A 20,749-nucleotide genomic window follows, 5' to 3' on the forward strand; every position below is an offset into this window, starting at 1 on the left:
TGAGTGAAAGTCCTGAATGGTTTTGGTAGTGCAGACAAGATTTGTAATTTATCCCTGCTTTTGCCCAGAAAGCTATGAGTCAGAAAATCCTTGAAGACACCAAATAATTGAGGTAAGGTGAGTAACTCTTTTAGTTGCCTGAAGATTAAGTTGTTGGGATATCTGATTAGTTGGGAGTAAATTTGCAGTAGTTTTACAGCCATGCTTGGAAATTGAATTTCTGAATAGTTGGCCATGAAGACATGATTATGTTCTTTATTTTCCTAACAAATAACAAGATTAAGAACAGGCAGCTTTTGATGCTAGTCCTGCTATCATATAATTAAATCTCCTTGAAAACATAGTCATATACTTGGGCCCTTTTTCACATTTCATGGTTCTAAACCAGTATTTATTGAATAATATGCATTCCACAAGCAAAAGAGAGTTGCCCTATATAAGCTTTACTCAAAATAAGTATTGTTTCAACTGTACAACACGATACTGGTTTTAGTACAAGTATTAACATCTCTTTTCTGCACAACTTATGTAAAAAGATTTCTATTCAACCTAAATGATAGAAAAGATTGGTCTGAAAGACAGACATGCAGCAATTATTGTAAGGAAATATATGAATAAAAAGACATGGAGTTTCACTTTGGTTGTTATCCACCTGCTTGTTAGGAAGAAAGTTATCCTCATTTTTGTAGTTTGAATGGATATGCAAGATGTTTTTCGTATTTGTCCTTGCAAATATTAGTAAAAAGTTTGAAAGGAAGCATTCAGATAATCAGTGTTCAGGGTACACTGCTGTTGGCATAAAGTTTAGCTTTCCAAGATTATCTGAATATCCCTATCTTGGTTCCAGTTTATCTCCAAAGAAAACCAAACCTTTTCTGAAATAACTACAATAATAGGAATAAGAGTGTTTTTAAGAAGTGTGGAGATGACTCTGACTGAGTATCCTACTTTGATGCACTTCAGAAAAATAGGTATTAATTATTTTTTTGCTTTTGTATAACTTTTTGTTTTCTGTTTGGGTTTTTTTGTTGTTATTTTTTGTTTTGGTTTTTTTTTATTTTTTATTTTTTTTAATGTGGATCCTGACACTCAGCAGTGCTACAAGAAGATTTGTTGAAATAGTATAAAAAGCCTTCTCTTAAAGGTAATGCATTACAAACTGTAAAATATATTGTAATGAGTTAAACTATGAATAAAATTAAGTCAAATAAAATATCATAATTTACTTCCAGCAAATGTTCGGTTTTGCTAAAGTGCAAAACCTCTATTTACAAAGCTCCCAGGATGCAGCTACTAAGATTAAACTATCTTAAATTGCAGGTAACAGCTTAATTTGTCCTGGGAAGGGAATGAATGCTCATATCTGCATTTAATAACTCTGGTCAGTACTTGGCCTTGAAAATTGGAAGGACTTGAGAGAAGCAGTTGTTCATTGACTAAGAATGCAGAGAGATTGCAATAATACCATTTCTTATTTTAAGAAAATGTACCTAGCTGCAATTACCTGTTTTTCTAAAAAGAAAGTAGTTGGTAACATTCTGCCAGTACCTATACATTAACTACATTTAATAATACAATCAAGTCAGTATTGCAGTCTTAAGTTTTCACATCACTGTTTCCATCTGGTAGATGATACATGCGCTAAGGCACTGAGCCTGAAATTCACAGTCAGATTCCTGTGACTGAATCTGAGCATGTGAGGATCATGACTGAAACTGCAATTTGTCTGGGAACATTCAGTGATGTGAAGAGACTCTGGGAGGTGCGAATACACAAGATAAGTGAAGAATTACAGAAAGAAAAAGAATTTAGAGAGAGATGTGCAGGAAGGTAGGTGTATTGTAGATCTTCAAGCATATGAAAAGCTAAATCACATCTTAATATTTCAGAAGACTGTAATTGTTCAAACTCATCTATAATCTCATTGTTTATTCATTACTCCAGCAGAATTCCCACCAATTAGAATCTCGCAGTGTGGTCAGGTAAAACCAAAAATTGTGTATACATTATATACACAATGTATATCTATTGCATCCCCCAAATTCTCTCCTGCATGGAAATTTTCACCAGAATGTGAAAATGTTATACTTTACTCTCCAGGGAGAATAACTCTGTTAACAGGGTTGCTTGGTCTTCTGCCAAGCCAGCAATTTAATGAAATGTGAAGATATTTAGCATTCTGTTCTTGGAAATCTTCCTAGTATGTCAGATGTGTTTGAAATGGAATAACAAAATTACAAGTTACCAATGGAAAATACAAGCAGACAATTAGCCTAATGTTGTAATTCTTGCTTAAGTCCTCCTAGGAACTAATCAAGTTATAATAATCCTTGGCTGATAGTGTTTGATTTCACTTACAATTGGTGGAAGGCTTTCCTTACAGGAGATTGTTCAAAATGAATGGCTGTGGAACTTAATCCCACACGACTTGATATTTTGTTGCAACATGATAAAAGTGAGTAAAGTTACATTGCTCTTCTGTATTTTGACTGTAATTACATCAACCAAACATTACTTTAGTTTCTTGTCTTCGCTCAAGTTTGTATTATATTTAGCATCCAGATATAATAATTGTTGACATTAAAAAAAATCCACTCTATCTTTGTTCCCCAAAGTAGTAATTATTGCTTGTATTTATTGCTGCATCTCTGATAGATCTTCTTTCCCTTCTAGGCTGATACTTGTCTGGGAGGAGAGAGCTGCTTTAGCAAAGCTCAAAGAAAAAGTTATTAATGAAGATGGAAGAGCAATTTTAAGGATAGAGGAAGAAGAATGGAAGGTGGTGTTGATAGGAATGAATATTGCTTGGACTGATTTACTGGAAATTAAGAGTTTATTACATAAATCTTAAATCTTCATTTAACATTAACACACTAGAACTGCTGAAGACCCTTTTTGTTTTGGTGCATGAAAACACTTCTTACAGTTGTTTACTTCCTATTTCAAAGAGTGAAAATGAGCCAGCAGATCCCCAGGATACTAATCTTCTGGTTTCTCATGCATGGGGTGAAGCAGCCTTTTGTAGAGTCAGTGACAAAGTGGGAGCCAACAGTCTGTTCTGAGACACACAAACAGGCAGATGCGAGTTCCTATGAAGTGATGAGAATTGGACTATTTTGAGGCCAGTGAAGACTGTCACAGCCACACCCAGTAATACTCTGGTGGTCCCTAGGTCAATGTTTCTTGTTCAGGCCTTGTAATATACAAGGTTTTTTTATTCCTCAGCTGTTGTACTCTCAGCTGCTCTCTGTGTTTCTTAACAGAACAGGAAATACAATTTAATCATCATTTGAACACAAAGAGCTATTTAGAGCTGTTTCATCTTCAGTTATATTGGCTTTGTTAAATAACAGAAACAAAAGCAAGCCTGAGTAACAAGACTGTTACTGTGTCAAATAAAACTTCTACCTAGGCCTATATTCTTGTAAATTAAGCTTAATTTCTTCTGGTTCATATTTCTTGTCTTAGACTCTACCTTCATGCCTATTGAAACTACTCCACCTCCAGGAATGGCAGCTTCATAGAACTTCTTTGCAGAAAATTCCTCAGTTCATTGGAAGATTTCACAATCTTGTTGTTCTGGATCTGTCCCGGAACTCAATTGAAAGTGTACCTAAAGAAATTGGTGAGCTGTGCTTGCTTTATTTTTTAAACTGCTTTTCTAAGAAAATTAATCTGACACAAACACACAAATTTTTGCACTTTGTCTGTGTAACAATCCTATTGGGTAGTGTGAAAACAGACAATTTGAATCTGACAATGAGATAGAGATCTGAAACCTAAGTATTCCATATAAATTAAAGAAAAAAAAAAAAGCTGGATGAAGGAGATGTCTTTATGAAAGATTCCCATGAGGAAAAAAAAGCTTGTGAGCACAGCAGGTACTAGATATCAGAACGCAGCTAGAAAAGTGATGCTGAAAAGCAGTCCTCAGGTTTTGAGTCCACAGCATGAGTAGCCTATGTTTTAGTTGTCGGTTGGGTTTTTTTTGTAGCACTCCACTGGAGTTCAGTTCTGTACTAAAGAGTCTTGATGTCCTACTTGTTTGAATTTCAGAGAATCTTTTTTTTTTATTTATTTATTTTTTAAGAGCACTTGTATAGCAGCATAAGGATAACACAAAATGAGTAATATTGTATTTCAGATAGAATTAACATGAACATTTATAATTTCTCATCTGTGCCCTCTGCAGGCCAGCTGACTAGCCTCCAGGAGCTGCTTCTCAGTTACAATAGAATAAAGTCTGTTCCTGAGGAAATAAGTAACTGTGTCAGTCTTGAAAGACTGGAACTGGCTGTCAACAGGAGTATTTGTGATCTTCCTCCTCAGGTTTTAATGGACTGTTTTGTTATGCTTAGTTTTGTTTAAATCATATTTTAAATTTATCAAAAATCAATTGTCATTAAATGTTGGACTCTGTGTTTTTAGATTTGCTTTCATATTCTGATTTCACAACTGCTCCACAGAAACACCTATGTGAACTATATTAGTATGATTAGTCAAACAGAAGCCACGTGAGAAGGATGAGCATATATAGCTTGGTAGCTGAAGAAGCCAGTCTTTATTTTGCCTAGATAAATTATTTGGTAGTGCATGTAGGACTGTGACATGCTTGATTTTTTTTGTTTAGACTGAAGGTCTTCATTGATTTATGCCATTGAGGCGCTGATGCCTTAGCACAGAGAAGTTCCCTTTTATGTTTGAGAATGCAAATTCAGACCATATGCCAGGACACCACTATATGATCTTCAGCAGACCTGTTAGCTATAAAATGGGTTTGTGTGATTTATACAGCTGCCTATGCATGAAGACTCAAATGAATGTTATTCTGAGATGCTGAATGCAATTAAGAGAGAATAAAAACAACTGCTTACCTACTACTGATCTTTAAATTGGACTGCTAAATGTGAATGAAATCTGCTCCTCTAAATCTCTTAGAAATTACAAGTATGTAACTATATTTGCTTGTTATAATTTATTTAAAAACCAGTAGTGGTAATAGCTGACAGCAGTCAGTCCCTTGCAAAATTGAGCGAATCCAAACAGAAAAGGGTAATAACAAATCTTCAGATGAAAATTTACACTATTAATTAGAATGCAGAATTTACAAAATCTGTGTGAATATAGGTTATTTGGTGTAACATGAAGTGATAGCTATTAAATTAACAGTTCATAGCAAATACATAGTTCTATCCAATTGAGGCTATGCTGATGTGAACACTGAAGCTGTGGTTGTATATACTTGAGTAGCACTCAGTGTTCAGACAGAGAAGATTTGCAATAAAACATCTTTGCATCCCTTGAACATTGTAAAACCACCTCAAGATGTGATTGACCAAAGGACTTAGGTGTTGAAATACTGAATGATGCTTTGTTTATTTGTAGAATGTCTTTCCATAGTAATAGATTTCACAATATGCAATGCGTCTAGGATCACTGTAAAATACAGTCCATGCAATTTGAGCCATATACATCTAAATATCTAATGAAAAATGGCATATTGCATAGAATATGAAAGGCTAAGGACAATGGTGTCCTTAATATTCGTCTTCTCAAGGCTTGGGTTGGATCTATCTGCTTGATCAGTTTCAAACCTACCTACTTTCTGTGTGAGAACTGTAATTGTTATGTAATATCAGCTATGGCAACTCAAAAACCACTCTGTGTTTACTAAACAAATTCCAGAATGTGTTGTAATGTTTTTAAATGGTTTCTTTTTTTCAGTCAACAGTATTAAAACAGTCCTTTAATGGAACAGCTATACAAACTTGAACTAAATCTCACTTACTTTTCAGCTCAGTGATTTAAAGAAGCTTTCACACATAGATTTGAGCATGAATCAGTTTACTACCATCCCTTCAGCTCTTCTCAACATGCCAAATTTAGAATGGTTAGATATGGGAGGAAATAAAATCCAGGAGCTTCCTGATGTGATTGACAGGTAAATAAACTCAAAGCTCACATTTTACTCTCAATTCCATTGTATTGATATTCCAATTATTAAATCCTACTTCAAGATATTAATGTTAAATTCACTGCAAACTTAAGATCTACCAGCCCTAATGTGATAGTTTGTATGAGCTGAAATAATCCAATCACCTACCATTTGTTGCCTAACAAAATCTAATGTTTTCAACCAGATGTTAGGTGATTATCTTGAATACAGGGTTTCCTTTGAGAACTGTTATTTATGAGAGCCCTGTATGTGGTTGTAAAAATGAATCAATTAATTACTTTTTATTAATGAATTACAAGATTAATTTTCTATATATCTATTGTGCAAATTCCTATTTTACAGAATGGAAAATCTCCACACCTTATGGCTTCAAAGAAATGAGATAAAATCTTTGCCAGAAACCATTTGTAATATGAAAAATCTTAGTACTCTTGTCCTTAGCAACAACAAAATTAAAGATATTCCAGCTTGTATGAAGGATATGGCAAATCTGAGGTAAGAAAAAGCAACAGAAATATAAATAGTAGAAGATAAGTTTTAAAGCCTCCCTTGAGTTTGTGTATCATAGAGTGGCACTAAAGAAGGGGAAAAAGAAAGGCATGTCCACTATTGTGCAGATGGACAGAAGACCAAATAAAGCAGTATAATTACACAGATACATGACAGTTGAGGATCTGGTTGAGAAAGCTTTCTATACCATAACTTATTTAAATAGGTAAGCTATAATCATTTCAGTCTGCTCCTCTAGAAAAAGGAGACTAAAATAAATTTTCTCATTTCTTAAAGGGGCAAATTAAAAGGCCACTTCTAATTGGCCTTTTATGTCACTCTCTAAAGCCAAGAATCTGGAGGGAAAATGTGCCAAGCATAAAAATGACAAAAAGTACAAGTTTGGCACTAAGAAGTCAGGCATTCAAAATTACAGAAAAGGGATTAGGTCTAAGGATATGAGTAAAACTCTCCTGTACTTGATTTGAAAAGGAAAAAAAAAAGAATGTAATTTGTAATTGGTAGAATCAGAAGTGTTATTTTTTTATATTGTGACAGAAAATTTGCTAATGTTTGCATTTTCATTTGAGTTATTGGATGCTAGCCATTTTAGAGAAAAAGTGCTTGCCTAAATAAACCATGTCTAACTCAGTAAGACAATTCCTGTTTTCAGATGTTTTGGAAGAAGCAGCACCTAATAAACAAGTATGTACAAGCATAGACCTAGGGACGGACAAAGACCAAAGGGAGACAGGGGTGGTTATTACCTTGCCAAGTTGGGGAGGATACAGGCATTTACACTCTGGTCTCATCCACTCATCTGTGTGTGGAAGTTCAGTAAGGCTGAAAGTAGGATGAAAATCTGAAGATGAAATACAAGGACTGCAATGTTTTCTTCCACCACCATCAGATACTGTTATTGAAAGGCAACTTCTTAGCTTAGTTTACTTAATATTACTAATGTAGTGGTTTGTTTAGTGTAAGAAAAGACTCATTTTTGCTCAAAATAATGTTTGAGGAATCTTAATTTAGTTTCAAAAGACTTACCTCTGGACAAAACCTAGTGCAAGAGTAACCTTTCCTGGTGAATTTTCAGATTTGTCAACTTCAGAGACAACCCACTGGAGTTAGAAATAAAACTCCCTCCATGTGAGAATACAGAAGAGGAGGAACAACGGGAAATGTTTGGCATTGAATTCATGCACATGTACATCCAGGAGTCACTCAAGAGAACAGGTACAGTGCTTTAATAATTCTGATCTTTCTGGAATACAGTGAGGAAGGGAAGGATAAAGTACATTAAAAAGCTAAGATACATATGCAAATGAACCATGAATAATCTTCTTAATAAATGAGTAAAACTTTAAAGAAAAAATGTTGACAGACTTCTGGTGAGGGCAGGGGCCCTCAATTCAGTATCAGGAGTTGGCACAGCAGGCCTTGGCATGAACAGCATATATTCTAGTAGGAATGTACTGGACCCATGCGAGATTGGAATAAATGTGCTTGAGTTACAACCTGGGTAACTAGAAGTTGATAGAAGTTGATAGAAGTTGATAGAAGTTGATAGAAGTTGATAGAAGTTGATAGAAGTTGATAGAAGTTGATAGAAGTTGATAGAAGTTGATAGAAGTTGATAGAAGTTGATAGAAGTTGATAGAAGTTGATAGAAGTCTCCCACCACTGTTTGCCTCATAAAGCTCAATTTTCTCTGGTTTTGGTTGTTGTCCACATGGGAGTGCCAAGGAAGGAGTTCCCAATGTACATGTTTTCGCCATGAATTATTGACACTTGATAAAACAGATGTTTTCTCACAACTTGCCTTCCCTGACAGAAAATCCGGTCACCTAAATAGAGCACCTCACAATTTCATCCCAGTTCTAAGTCACTGAAAAAAAATGCTCTAGGTAGTCTCCAAAGGTAACAGCTTAGTTGAAGAGAACACATTAAGGTCTTCTCAATGGATGTGAAGGTGACATCCATTACTTGAACTGAGAACTTCATTCATTGAAGATATAAAATGTTCTTTCTTATCTTCTTTTTACATCTTGTGAAGCACTAAAAAATGAATGACTGAAATGCTTTTAATTTAGAACGCTAAGCCAGTAAGCAGTGTATTTTAATTTATTACTTTTTATATATTCATTTAATGAATGAATTACCAAATCAGCAAAAATATATCAAGAAGAGTTTAAAAGTAAGTTTTCCCTAACAGCTTCCTCTAGGACTGTGGGCTAATGAAAGTACGTAGAGCCTACTTATATAATTTAAGAGGAAACAATCATATAATATGCTGAGTTTGAAGGGACGCATTCAAACTGAAAATCAAGTCTGTTAATGTCTCTTCTTTTAACCTACTGTCTTTCAGGAAATCTGGAAAGTTGTACCTCTGATCCCTCTCCTGTCATAAATGCTAAAGAATAAAGAATGTAATGTAAATGAAAGAAAATACCAAGTATACTGCCTAGCCTAGCAAAGAGGTTTACAACAGGTTTCAAATATTACTAGGGATTTTATTTTTCCACTTATGAGAACTGGTTTGCATAGTTGTAATTCCCAGTGAAACTGGGAAATATACAACCTTTTCCTGGGTACATGAAAGACTAAGGCAGTTTTTTTGTAAGAAAATAATTATTTAAAAAAAAATATCCATGGAAGTTGTATGGATTTTTTTTAGTGCCAATTCCAAGTCTATCTTCTGTCACGTAGTTGTCTCTGGTAGCAAAGCTGGACTTGGGACAGCTGTCAACAGGACATTCTCCAAGGACACAGCAGACTCTGTATAATACTGTAGTGCAGCCTTATATCCTCGTTGTTGTAAATATTCAATCCGTCCATAATCAATGAGCAGTTTACAGAGGCAACCTATCTCCTTTCGGTCTTCAACACTAAGTATCCTAGTTTCATAAAAAGGAGAAAAAGAACAAATGTGTGAGAGGAAGAGTTATTGTTAATTTATATTAGTCGTTAAGCTTAAAAAAAACCTACTGAAATCACTAAGCTTATTTAAAATTGTGTGGCAAGCATGACAGTTTAAGTATTTTGAAACATGTCTATGAAAATTGTGTTTTTAAAGTAGAAAATTTCTATAAATTTATTAAAGTGTTTCTGTAAAATGAATTGAGGACCCAAAAAAATTTTAAGTACCATAAACACTTCACTATACATAACTTGGCTTTCTGCTAAGAAAATCCATTTGCTAAGAAAAATTAAAAATGACATACCCTTGTGAAGTATTAGCACCACTCTCTGTCTTGCTGAATGTTTGCTCGTGTTCTTCTGTGTCACGAGTTTGATCTTCACTTTCTTGACTTGCGGAGACTTTGGCTGTGATTTCTCTCATGCCACAAGTGGCCCAGCTACTCATTCTCTGAAAATAATGAAATTCTACTGATCCAAGTCCTACTGATTTAAAAAACTCTCTGCCTACATAATGTGTCCAGTCACACTTGTGATGGCAGCATAGTGCAATAACAATTCCAGCTACATGCTTACAGTCTTCTTTTTTGTGTTCATTATCACCAGAGCTATTAGAAGCCACCTCTGTCTTATCATTCCTAGAGCGTTTTGGTGCAGGGTCTTCATTTTCTCCATCGCAGCAAGTTGTATAACTTTCAACCAAGCATCTCAAAGCAAGATCTGGAAGAAAACAGATATACCCCTCACAAAAAATAGTGATTAACACCCTGCCACTATTTATACAGGGTGTATCATGTTTGGCAATGTACTTCCCACAAAGAATAATAAAAGCATTCTTCACAAACTAAGCCAAGAAGGAATTTCAAGGATAACTAAAAATTACAAGCACGCTTTGAAAGCATAAACCCTAGCTAATAAATTAATATTATGAGAACTCTGGAGCTACTAAGGGCTTATCCTCTTGAATTTTGTCCTGCATAAATGAATCTGAAATATTTTGGTTAATTGACATATTGTAGGAGAACTTCCTCCCTGTAAAACAGGCAAGTATTTGTTCTGACGGTTTGGTATCTAGGACACATACATGTACTTTTGATATGCTTCACTACATCATCTTTGTAACAGTACCTATACAGGTCTCATATTTGAGATGTCTTTGTACATAGAAGATTTACAAGGTTAGAAAAAGTGTACTAGCTGAAAATTTGGAAGGACAGAAACATGCTATTCTCGTTTGTTTGCTTGGAATACATATTCAGGCCGCCAATACAAATTTAGCAAAAATATTGTAGAGGCTCTACAGTGTTAAAAAAAACCCATAATTTTCAATCTGTTCTACTCTATAAAAAGCAAGAGAAGTTTTACTTCTGGCTAAAGTAACTTTGCATCTATTGTCCATTTATTATTCCACTGAAGTCAACAAATATTTAGATTATAATTGCTAGATTCACCAACAAATGGTCAGAGGGCAAGAAAAGCTTAAAAGGACAGTTTGGACAATCAGTCCATTCCATTTGTTAAGTTGTAGTATCTTAATTTTTTGCAGTTAACACACATATAATTCATACCTGTTGCAGCCCCACACAAATGCTTCCCAATTCCTACTACAGGTAGTTTCTTCTTCTCCAAAACAGGCACCTTCTCTAGAGGGAAAAAAGAAAAACCAAACAAAAAACCAAAAAGAAAATTAATACACACACACAATCCAAAACAACCCCAAAACCTTTATTATTGTAGTTGGAGCAATATTTTTTTCGGATAAAATAATTCCAGCACACTTAAAAAAAGAAATAAACGTTTATCTACACTAAAACCAGTGGTTTGCACACAGTTATAAGCCTGTTAAAAGGCAACTTTAGCTTACTTTTTCTAAAACTAGAGAAGCAGATGCTGTGGCTGAGAAGCATATATGATCATTTCAACCTTTCTGTGCTGCCTATCAAGCATAAATGTGATATTAATACATCTCCTGATGACAGGTGTTCCCACAGATTCTGCAGTATTGATAACACATAGCGTAGCAATGATACATATCACTTGCTTCACTCTGCACACCTAAACCAAGCACTGTCAAGGTGTTTAATCCTGAAAAAAAAACCTTTGAAGTGTTTCTGTTTTGGCATTTCTCACCTATAATGATGTTCTGTAAGTGTATACAATTCAGTAAATTTTAAATCTCCATTTAATATATCGATATGTGTGTATGTGTATACATATACACACAGCGTTAACGTGTCCAAGCAACTACTGAGAATATCAGTGGTTCAAAACCAAATCCATTTAAGCATGCTACATACAAACGGACTTGAAATCCAGTGTTCAAAATCTGAAATTAAGCTTGTTTCACAATTACACAAGCCAAGAAGGACTTACTTAAACACAGATGCTGAATATCAACTTGAAGCCTTTCAAATACAGAATCTTTCCTTTTATGTTTTCCATCTATCTGTGTAAAGAGAGTAAGATCATCAGGTAGGACTGGCCATTAGTAGTCATAATTTTGCTTCAGGTTATAATTCTGGACTCTCTTCCTGTCAAATCAACACCTGCATATTTCCAACGTTAGACACTAGAATTTTTTTCTGACAGATTTGTTATTGGTGAAGTATGAAATGTAAGCAATTGCACTTTTAAACTTTTTTAAAATTAAAAGGTTTTATGTTATTTTTTAAGACAAAAAGCAAATACCAAAAGCATCAATAACGAGTTTAAAAATCATATATAACAGACAGTGCCCCCCCTACCTTGAATCTTGTAGTTGCCCTTTCCACAAGCAAAAATTGAACGTTTTCAGCATTCTGTAGCGCAGCATAAACCCAGTGTGACAGCTTTCCTCGCCCAGCTCCAAACTCAACAAAACATCTTCCTGGACCAAGTAAATGTAATTTTTCCAAGTTACCTAAAATAGAAGCCTACAAACATCAACAGGTTATTTACAAACCAAGCATATATATATGCTATGTACTGTGGTGTGTGACAGAAAAATTATTACTTCACCCAAACTGCAGAAGACTCTTACAAGTCTTCCCTTCATGAGGTATTGGGGATTTTATGTGTATGAGGAAGGGATTATATGACTTGTCAGCATCACACTGCCTTTCTTCCATTGCTCACAGAACTCTACCCATAAGTTTTATGGAATGGATTTTTTAAATCAAAATACTCATTATAATATTATTCTCTGCTGATTCTCCAAGTAGCCATCTCAAATATGGGTACAGCACTGTGTTTTTCTGTGAAACATTAGTGCCTGCAGGGCACTCTATTCTGCAGTTACACATTTTGAATAGAGAAAGTAGAGCACAGGAAGAAAGTACTGGGGAACAGACATGTCTTATTTTTAAACTTTACTTCTCAAAACTGCCTATTTTGCAATCCATCTCCCCTTAAAATTTCAGCTATTCAATATTCATTAAAAGGGCAGAAGGTAAACTCAGGCTCTCCAATTCTTTTTATACATCTGTTAGGAACCAGGAAATCTAGGACTAGCTTTCACAAGAAGTAAAAAATTTGGTTTTCTTGTTAGCAAATACAATATTGTACCTTTTGTAGCTCAGATTCATGTAAGTATAAAATAAGAATTTAGACGTAAAAAACTCAGACCACAAAATTTGTATTTTAGTATTTTAATACAATGTTTTTTAGTAACAAAGGAGACACTGAAAAGTTTTATATCTGCTACTATTTGAAGAGCAATAGTTATACAGCATACCAGATTTCCTCTGTATGAAGTGACTACCATAATGCAGACACAATTGCTCAAATTTACCGCAGAAGAATTCCACAATTTAAAAACCTCTGTAGCTATTACTAAAGCAGTGACCATACCTGCTGCTTCAGGTGTTTTGGAAAGCAGATTCCCCATTCTTTGGGTCATTTAAGGCTTCTTGTAAAGTCCTGGTGGGACAGTATTTGGTCCTTAAGGCAAAGTTCCAGGCCTGCATGCAAACGCAAAGCTTTTAGGTATAGGTTTCCAGTTGCCAAGAGTTTCTGGTCTTGTAATGCACATTACTATAGTCAGACATGAGCTAATTTGTAGCACTAACCAAAACAGTCTATTGGGAATATAAATCTATCCATTGTATGTCCTGTAACAGAGTTGTATGGTTATCTGTAGTTATATTTGGGAAACAAGAAACACAAAAGGAGAGAAAACACAAAAGGAGAGTTTCATGAACTAAATACCAGTGTTTTATGATTCTCTCTATCTAGTTTATTCTTCTGCATAAAATTTAGCTATTGGAGGATTGTCTCCATCCTTGATAATTACTTGGTATGTCTTTAGTGCCTAATGTCACATCTTCACAGATACCAAACAACAAAATAACAATGACACTATTTACTTAAATCCATTAAAAACATCTTGTTCTCAGTTATAAGCAAGCTTACCATTACATGCTTTTTCAACTTGATAATCAGGTTCTGCAGCTGTTCTTTGGAGAGAGAAGAGATTGGTACCTTTTTAAAGGAAAAAAAGTGCCATCCATAAAAACCTTTTTATTTTTGTTAGTTCTTTAGTCATATGAACAATTGTAGCATGTTTTTTGGGACTGAGCTTTTGAAAAAAATAAACATACTCACTTGTTTTTCTGGTATTTCTGATACATCTTTTAAACCTGCATTAATATCTTGAACAAAGTAGACCTTTAAATTCAAAAGAAAAGAAAATTGGTTTTGTAAATTACCATGTCGGAAAAAAGCTAAATTCTTCATTGTTTTTAATAGTAAAGTACATTGCAATGGGGATCCACTGCAAAAGAAGATACTCCGAGTAATTTTTTTCCTATAGTGGTGATCTTGTATCCTCAGCAGAAATTACTCTTCTGAAACACTGATAAGATTGAACACATTGTTGTGAATGCTTACTTGATTGATTCTAGAGAATGTTTTAAGGTTTCACAAGTAGCAGCATTCATAAGGCAGAAAGGCTATTCACTGTTTCCTTCAAACAGCTGTTGAAAAATACATACATACATACAACGCAGCTGTCATTGTAGCTTTCCCGTAATTCACCACTATCTTGGGTGATGCAGGCAGCTGGGTTGGGTAGCAGACTTGTAGCTTTACTTTCTGAGAACAACCTCTCACTAATCCTTTAAAATGAACAGCATTATGAGAGACTGTTCTTGGAGAATGTTTCTGAGAAAAAATAGTTCAGTGTTTTAATTTGTAAACAAGTGAACTGAAAAAGCTGTTCTGAACTACAGTGAGAGAAGACATAGATGATGGGAGGCTAAAATATTGAACTCCATCAAGTACTTGTTCAGCTTCTATACCATTCCTTACATGTAAGCACTTGCTAAGATTGCTGTCCTCCAGCCTCACAGATGCTGTCAGCTCAGTAAGTTCTCTGCAGAAGTGAAACGTTTTGGGTCTTACAACCTGCGATGAAGGTGCTGAATTTATATCGCACTTAACTGGCTTTTGGCTTCTCTCTTGATTACATTTTTTTAAGTGCTTTTTGTAGTTGGTCTTCAATATACAGTACCTAAAATCCAAACGGAAAGAGAAGTAAGCAACAGCATTTTACCATGTGGAAAACTGACAAAGAATAGAAAAAAAGTTTACATAAACTTACTGTTTTGGATCAAGAGGGCATGGAATTCTTTTTCTCTCCATTTTCTTCCTAGTTAAAAGAAGAAGTTTTAGACAAAGCTTCAGCAGTGTTGTTGTTTTAGAAAAGCTACTGAATAACACCGAGTTTCACAGAACATTTTAGTCTGAGATAGGAGAGGTTACCCAGAGCGGGGAAACCCGAGACAAGAGTTTAACCGAGCTCCCCAAAGCACGAACCCGTAACGCAATGGCAGCGATACTGCCGGGCTGCAGTCATGGCGCTGCCACATCCAGGGCTCACGGGCAGACGCTGCCTCTCCGGTGTGCTGCGGAGCCAGAAGCAGGAGGGAACAGCACACTCCCGGATCCCGGGGTGCCGCCGGGACTTCCCGCCGGGCCCAGACCCTCTCAGACACCGCGGGACTCCCTCCCTCAGGAAGCCCGTGCTCCCCCAACAGCAGAAGGCCTGCAGCTCCTCCCAGCAGGGTCCCAGCTACCTCCTGCTGTCCGTGCTCTCCGCAAAAACGCTTCCCAGGAGCCGGGATCAGCTTGCAGAAGCGTTTTTTCCTCTCCACGAAGTAGGAACATCGGCCCACGACCAGGGAACCCCGGCAATGGCTGCGCCGCTGCCATTTTTCTCCCAGCATCCCCTGCGGCCGCCGCCGCCCCGGCTCCATTTCCGCGCGAGCGCGGCGCCAAACTCGAAGCTCAAGATGGCGGCGGAGAGTGTGTTCAAACCGCCCGGTGTGTGTGCTGGTGAGGGGCCAGGGCTTGCGAGGAGAGGTGAGGGGCCGGCTCGAACGGTGTGGCGAGCTCCGTCTCTGTTTCTTCTTCACGAATGCTATTGTGCTTTTTAGGAGAGGGGGCTTCCCTCCCGTCCTTCTTGACTAACAGCTCCTGGGCCGAGGCCCTTTTGCGTAGTGCGGGCAGTGAGCTGAGTGGTTGCTTGCATTTTTCTTTTTTGGGGCTGCTTTTATGGGGGTCTTCCGGGTTAGGGGGAAAGGGACTTATTCTCAGGAAGGGCAGAGGGGTAGTCAGTGAGGGTTGAAGTGGCTGCTGTGGCCGCCTGGCCAGTCTGGAGGGGGGTAACGCTCGCAGGAAACATGCATTGGCTTTACAGAAAGGCTCCAAGGGCGCGGGGGGCAAACGCTTCTCACTTGCGGGGTCGGGATTCCTGCCCGGGCTCGGCTTGCCCGGAGGGTGTTTGCGCGTCCCCAGGCCGGAGCGGTTGCCCCGCTCGCCTCCTCTTCCGCCTCCTCCCGGCATAGTGGAGCCGGCCTTACTGCACCCCACGGAGCATTCCAGGTCCTTCGTGACCGCCCCACGGCGTGGACGAGCCCACTCGTCCGTCTCGGTCACTTTATATGGAGGGAAAAATAGGTTCAGACGCCAACCCGTGTGCGAGTGTGCATGGCTTAGTTAGTACTAAAGTTTGGGAAAGTCCCGGAATATTTTATGTGAATTTTAGTAGTATAAGTCGTATCTGGGTTGGACGTTGCCTATAGGCGTTAAGACTGCTCCCTTGTGCCTGTGCTGGAAGGCACAGGAGGGCTGATGCTTGTGGGTACACTTGGTAATGCAAAGAAATTCTCGGATTATGCAGCAAGAAGTAAATGAAACACAAGGTAGCATTGTATAAATAGTTATAAAAAGTTTCAGCAATCGTTAATAAATTTCAGCAGGCTGTTTGAAAGATTCACAATTTTCTGGACAGTATTTCAAAACTCCTGCCTTGCTGATTAAAATTGGGTGGGATACACAAAAAAGCTGAGCTGACTGAGGAGGCTGTAATGGGCAGCTGAAAACTGTGGGGCTTTTGAGGTATTTTAGTCATCAGTGGGAGCTTTCTTGATATTTCTGTCTCAGTTTTTGAAAGCAGAATGTCAACTCACTTCCTGTAATGGAGCTACAAACACATTATTTTGAGAATGTTTTCCTTGATTGGTTACTAAGCTCATCTTTTTGTGTACAGGGAGGTTAAATGTTCGAGTGAATATTGAGCTGCTCTCATTCCAACCCCGTTCATACAAAAGCGTTGTGGATTAGTTATATTTGTGTCATTTATTAGCCTTACCTGATCTTCATTGTATAAAAGGGACAGATAGACAAAGTAAAAGCAAAAGAGCACTTAGTATGTTTGTCACCTTGACCTTATTTTATTTTTTTATTTCTTGACTAATTCAGTTTGTTTTTGGATGGTGGGTTTTTCTAGCCTTTTGTCTCCCTTTCCAGTTTGACTGTTTGTGGGACTTGCTTTTAATTTGTTAAATTTACTGTTTGGGGGCCCTCAAAGGAACCTAATTTGGTGCAAAGAGTGGGTCTTGCTTCAAATGTACTCAACAACTTATTTAAGAATTTACAACAGCAGCTCTCCTTGCAAAGTTCTCCTCTTAACTAGCAAAGATGACAACTTGCATGTGGATGTAACATTTTGCTTTTTATTGATAAGTATGTTAGCTTTTGAATGTCTGGAAGGAAGAAAGGGAAGTAATGAATAAATTTGCAATGACAAAATAAATCTCAGGAAAAAGTAAATGAGTTACTGCTGGAGGTTATAAAATCTTTTTTGTTTTGTCACTTAAATTGTGCATTCACCTACAATATTAAGATTGGTTAGTTGGGTTTTGTGTACCAAGCCATAGCCTGTGTCAGCAGGAGCCTGGAAATCCAGTTGGGTACATCCGTGACTGATAAATCTTACAGGGTGGTATATAGTACTTTAAGTCATATTTATGTTTGTCTTTTCAGGATTTAGCTGTTCGATTGACTGATGATACTGATCCTTTTTTTCTTTATAACCTTGTCATATCTGAGGAAGATTTTCAAAGGTATGTGAAATGTATGTCTTGTCTGTGAAACTTTTCTAAATGGCAGAAAAGAATGGGGAATACTTTTAGCTTAAAATGGACTGTCTGATAATTTAGGCTTAGAACTTAGGTTTTAGAATTTTATTTTTTGCTTGTGGAGTTTTTTTGGTGTTTTGGTAGTGTTGTATTGAAAGTGATTGGCTCAATATCTTAGAGATGAATTACAGAATCTTGGTGATATGTTCTCTGTGTAGATGCAGTACCACAGTTGATATTACTGATTACTTCTTATGTTTATCATAACTATTTCTTGTAGATTATTTTATGGATGTGAAATATTTCAAGAAATCTGGAAGGAAATCTGTTTGCAAGGACATGAATTCACAGACCTGAGCCTTTGTTGTATGGGTTTCTTACATACTGAATTTACTATTAGGTCTCATTTGACTTTACTTGCTCAGAATTTGATAATCTAAATTTGGGCACCAGACATGAACAGTTTGGTTTTCTGCTTTGTTGTTGAGGTGTATTTTTGAGGGATCTTTTTTGGTGTGGTGGGTTTTGGTGGGGTTTTGTTTGTTTGTTAGTTTGTGGGGTTTTTTTGTGTGTGTGGGTTTTTTTGCTTGTTTTTAAAGAGCAGTGATCAGTGTGTGCATCAAGAGATGTACAAACACTGTTTTACCAGTATGCAGAAATGTTTTGCTACACAAGTTATTGATTTGTACATGGACTTTGGAATGTTTTTTTCTGTTTTTGAATTTACTGTCTCTATGGTGAAGGTGCACAGTTAAGTACAGATAGAGTCTTGATAATGGCTGAGTCTCCCCTCATTATCCTTTGTATGCTCCATGTGCTCCTGTCCAATAACTAACACTGTGCTGCAATGAAGAGGTCTTTGCAAAAGATCACATCTGTTGTGCCATGATGAATTTTTTTTTTTTTTTTCTTAGTGTAGCCCCTTTGCAAGACCTTTTGAAATCAAAACCACCCTCTGGTGATTATTTTCCAAGATGTGATCACATTTCTTCCCTGTTCAGGACTGAAAGTGGCATGCTAGCAAACTTTAAAGACATGATCAGAATTACTTTTTCATACTAGCGTAAACAAAATGTCTTATAGGAAATAAATTACACTTGTATACTTTGTTAATATGATTTTCTTCCATTTTCTTCCTGTTTATATAGTTTAAAATCCCAGCAAGGTCTTCTGGTAGACTTCTCTGCTTTCCCACAAAATTTATAGATCTGCTTCAGCAATGCATTCAGGAACAGAACAAAGATATCCCAAGGTAGGTAAGAAGTAAGTGCCGTACTACTCTGGGTATACGTGTTGAGTTCTTAAAATACTTCTTAGGTACCAAGACTGAGAAGAGTCTGTAGAATGAGGATGGGTAATTTAACCTTCCCCTGGATGCAGCTGAGTATCAGTCAGTGGATGTTACTGACAAAGCTTAAGTCTCAGGTGAACTGAGCAGTGGAATTGATGTCTGGTAATAGTCTCCCTACCTGAGCAGAAGCTGGCAAGCTTCACAAGCTAGAATATGTGCAGCAGTGCAGCACTGGTCCTTTTTTGTTTGGTTTGGGTTTTTAGCAGTTTAATGCTAGAGGGCTAATCCAAAATTTTGGACCAAGGTATAAATCTGTTTTATAGAAAGCAAAATTATAAGGCATTCTGACAAGGATTTTCTTTCATTTCAGTGTTTGAATGCTAAGATGTGAAGAGGGAGACCTGAGATCCACTTTCCCCTGTAGTGGCCATTTCAATTGCTGTATTTGTTTGTGTGGGTACTGGAGGAAAGCCCTGTCCAGAAAACAGAAGTTAGGCCATTTCCTGAATTATGTACAGTGGGCTGTGAATTTTGCTAGGTTATAGGGCACCTAAAAATCAGGACTCTGTTTTTGCTTTGAATTCGGTTACTAAGGCCTTACTTGGTTTCTACAGGTAGAGTCAGGAAAAGAGATACTTTGACTTTGATACTTTGACATTTTGACTTTTTTTCCCCTAGGTTCTTGCTGCAGTTAGTTTCTTCAGCATCTATTCTAGATCACACACCTGTCTTTCTAAATGTAGTGGAGACGAACCCTTTCAAACATCTTACCCATCTCTCTCTGAAGTTCCTACCAGGAAATGATGCAGAAATAAAGAAGTTTTTAGCCAGCTGTTTGAAATGCCTTAAGGTAAAATGAGGGCTTGTAATAGTTGCAATTAGGTCTTAATGCTATGTGTTGGTAAGCAATTTTTTCAATCTTCATACTTCAAAAGTATGTACCAAATTATATGCTCTGGGATTTTTAAATTTTAACTCAAATGTCACTGCATGCAGTTTTTTTGGTGCATGTTATAAAACAATTTTTACTGTCACCTTAGCAATGAAAATATTATGTGTATATTCACCTACGCTTAACACTTTGAACTGGCAGAAAATCAGGTGTTTAGCACAGGCAGTGGATGTGATGTGCAGCTGCTGAAGGCTTCAGTGTCTTGTCCCTCCAAGCCTTGTGCTGAATGCCAGATCAACAACAAAAGTAAAATATTGGAATCCTTCAATCTCCTTGTTCTGCAGTTGGACTTAGGAAAGCATGTGCATACATAATTTAAGGCTTTATGGACTTCAGAGGGCTAGTAGCTATGAATAGCAAATTAAAATTGTAATGATGCAGTTGGATGTATGCTGCATTTTTACTTAATGAGAAGCTAATGCTCTCATAATTTGACTTTTGTCTGTTTAGTAATCTGGGCTTTGTGTTCTCTCCTCCTGTGGTGTCATATCTATATCCACCTAATAAGCAAATCTAAATATAATCTAACAAATTTAGAGTATTTCAGTTGATTTGTTGTTAATGAAGTACCTTCTAAATAAGCCTATATGATACTATTTCCTTAGAAAATTGGTAAGAATTTGATTCAAGGTTTTTATCTTGTGAGCATTAGCTTCATGCCTTTTGTTTTAAATGTATTATTTATATCTTACTCATTCTTAAGTTTGTTTAATAAGATGTTTTTTTTCCACAAATATAATGCC

The 20,749-nt window shown here is 36.7% G+C and overlaps 3 protein-coding genes across 9 annotated transcripts in view; 2 read left to right on the plus strand and 1 right to left on the minus strand.

The window, feature by feature from the left end:
- Positions 1 to 9,140, plus strand: LRRC39 (leucine rich repeat containing 39). Of its 7 annotated transcripts, none has more exons than XM_030455025.1 (11): positions 1 to 117; positions 1,094 to 1,144; positions 1,630 to 1,830; positions 2,674 to 2,779; positions 3,469 to 3,625; positions 4,193 to 4,329; positions 5,796 to 5,941; positions 6,299 to 6,451; positions 7,542 to 7,681; positions 8,814 to 8,878; positions 9,015 to 9,140. In XM_030455025.1, the coding sequence occupies exons 3-10, from the start codon at positions 1,706 to 1,708 to the stop codon at positions 8,867 to 8,869; spliced, it is 1,020 nt and encodes a 339-aa protein (XP_030310885.1). In that variant the 5' UTR covers positions 1 to 117; positions 1,094 to 1,144; positions 1,630 to 1,705; the 3' UTR covers positions 8,870 to 8,878; positions 9,015 to 9,140. The 7 variants fall into 7 exon arrangements, with proteins under 7 accessions (XP_030310885.1, XP_030310886.1, XP_030310889.1 ...); XM_030455026.1 differs by having other exon boundaries at positions 1,097 to 1,144; XM_030455029.1 differs by lacking the exon at positions 1,094 to 1,144 and adding an exon at positions 848 to 971 and having other exon boundaries at positions 1 to 112.
- TRMT13 (tRNA methyltransferase 13 homolog) lies at positions 9,125 to 15,592 on the minus strand. Its single transcript, XM_030455031.1, is given in 13 exon segments — positions 9,125 to 9,342; positions 9,670 to 10,084; positions 10,933 to 11,007; positions 11,738 to 11,810; positions 12,109 to 12,276; positions 13,193 to 13,210; positions 13,213 to 13,260; positions 13,262 to 13,312; positions 13,763 to 13,822; positions 13,946 to 14,008; positions 14,783 to 14,836; positions 14,933 to 14,986; positions 15,415 to 15,592. Coding segments are annotated over 13 exon segments (1,428 nt in total). The 5' UTR covers positions 15,568 to 15,592; the 3' UTR covers positions 9,125 to 9,146.
- SASS6 (SAS-6 centriolar assembly protein) overlaps positions 15,517 to 20,749 on the plus strand; it is a 12,535-nt gene continuing 7,302 nt past the window's right edge. The window contains 6 exon segments of the mRNA XM_030455024.1: positions 15,517 to 15,654; positions 15,656 to 15,703; positions 17,669 to 17,748; positions 18,912 to 18,955; positions 18,958 to 19,015; positions 19,733 to 19,904. Coding sequence (XP_030310884.1) covers positions 15,535 to 15,654; positions 15,656 to 15,703; positions 17,669 to 17,748; positions 18,912 to 18,955; positions 18,958 to 19,015; positions 19,733 to 19,904 — 522 coding nt within the window. The 5' untranslated portion in view covers positions 15,517 to 15,534.

Source organism: Calypte anna, chromosome 8 (assembly GCF_003957555.1).
Source record: "Calypte anna isolate BGI_N300 chromosome 8, bCalAnn1_v1.p, whole genome shotgun sequence".
NCBI lineage: Eukaryota > Metazoa > Chordata > Aves > Apodiformes > Trochilidae > Calypte > Calypte anna.

Coding starts and splice junctions, on each gene's coding strand:
- LRRC39 (XM_030455025.1), top strand. CDS start 1,706: ATGACTGAAACTGCAATTTGTCTGGGAACATTCAGTGATGTGAAGAGA. Junction 5,942..6,298: donor CTTCCTGATGTGATTGACAG/GTAAATAAACTC, acceptor CCTATTTTACAG/AATGGAAAATCTCCACACCT. Junction 7,682..8,813: donor GGAGTCACTCAAGAGAACAG/GTACAGTGCTTT, acceptor ACTGTCTTTCAG/GAAATCTGGAAAGTTGTACC.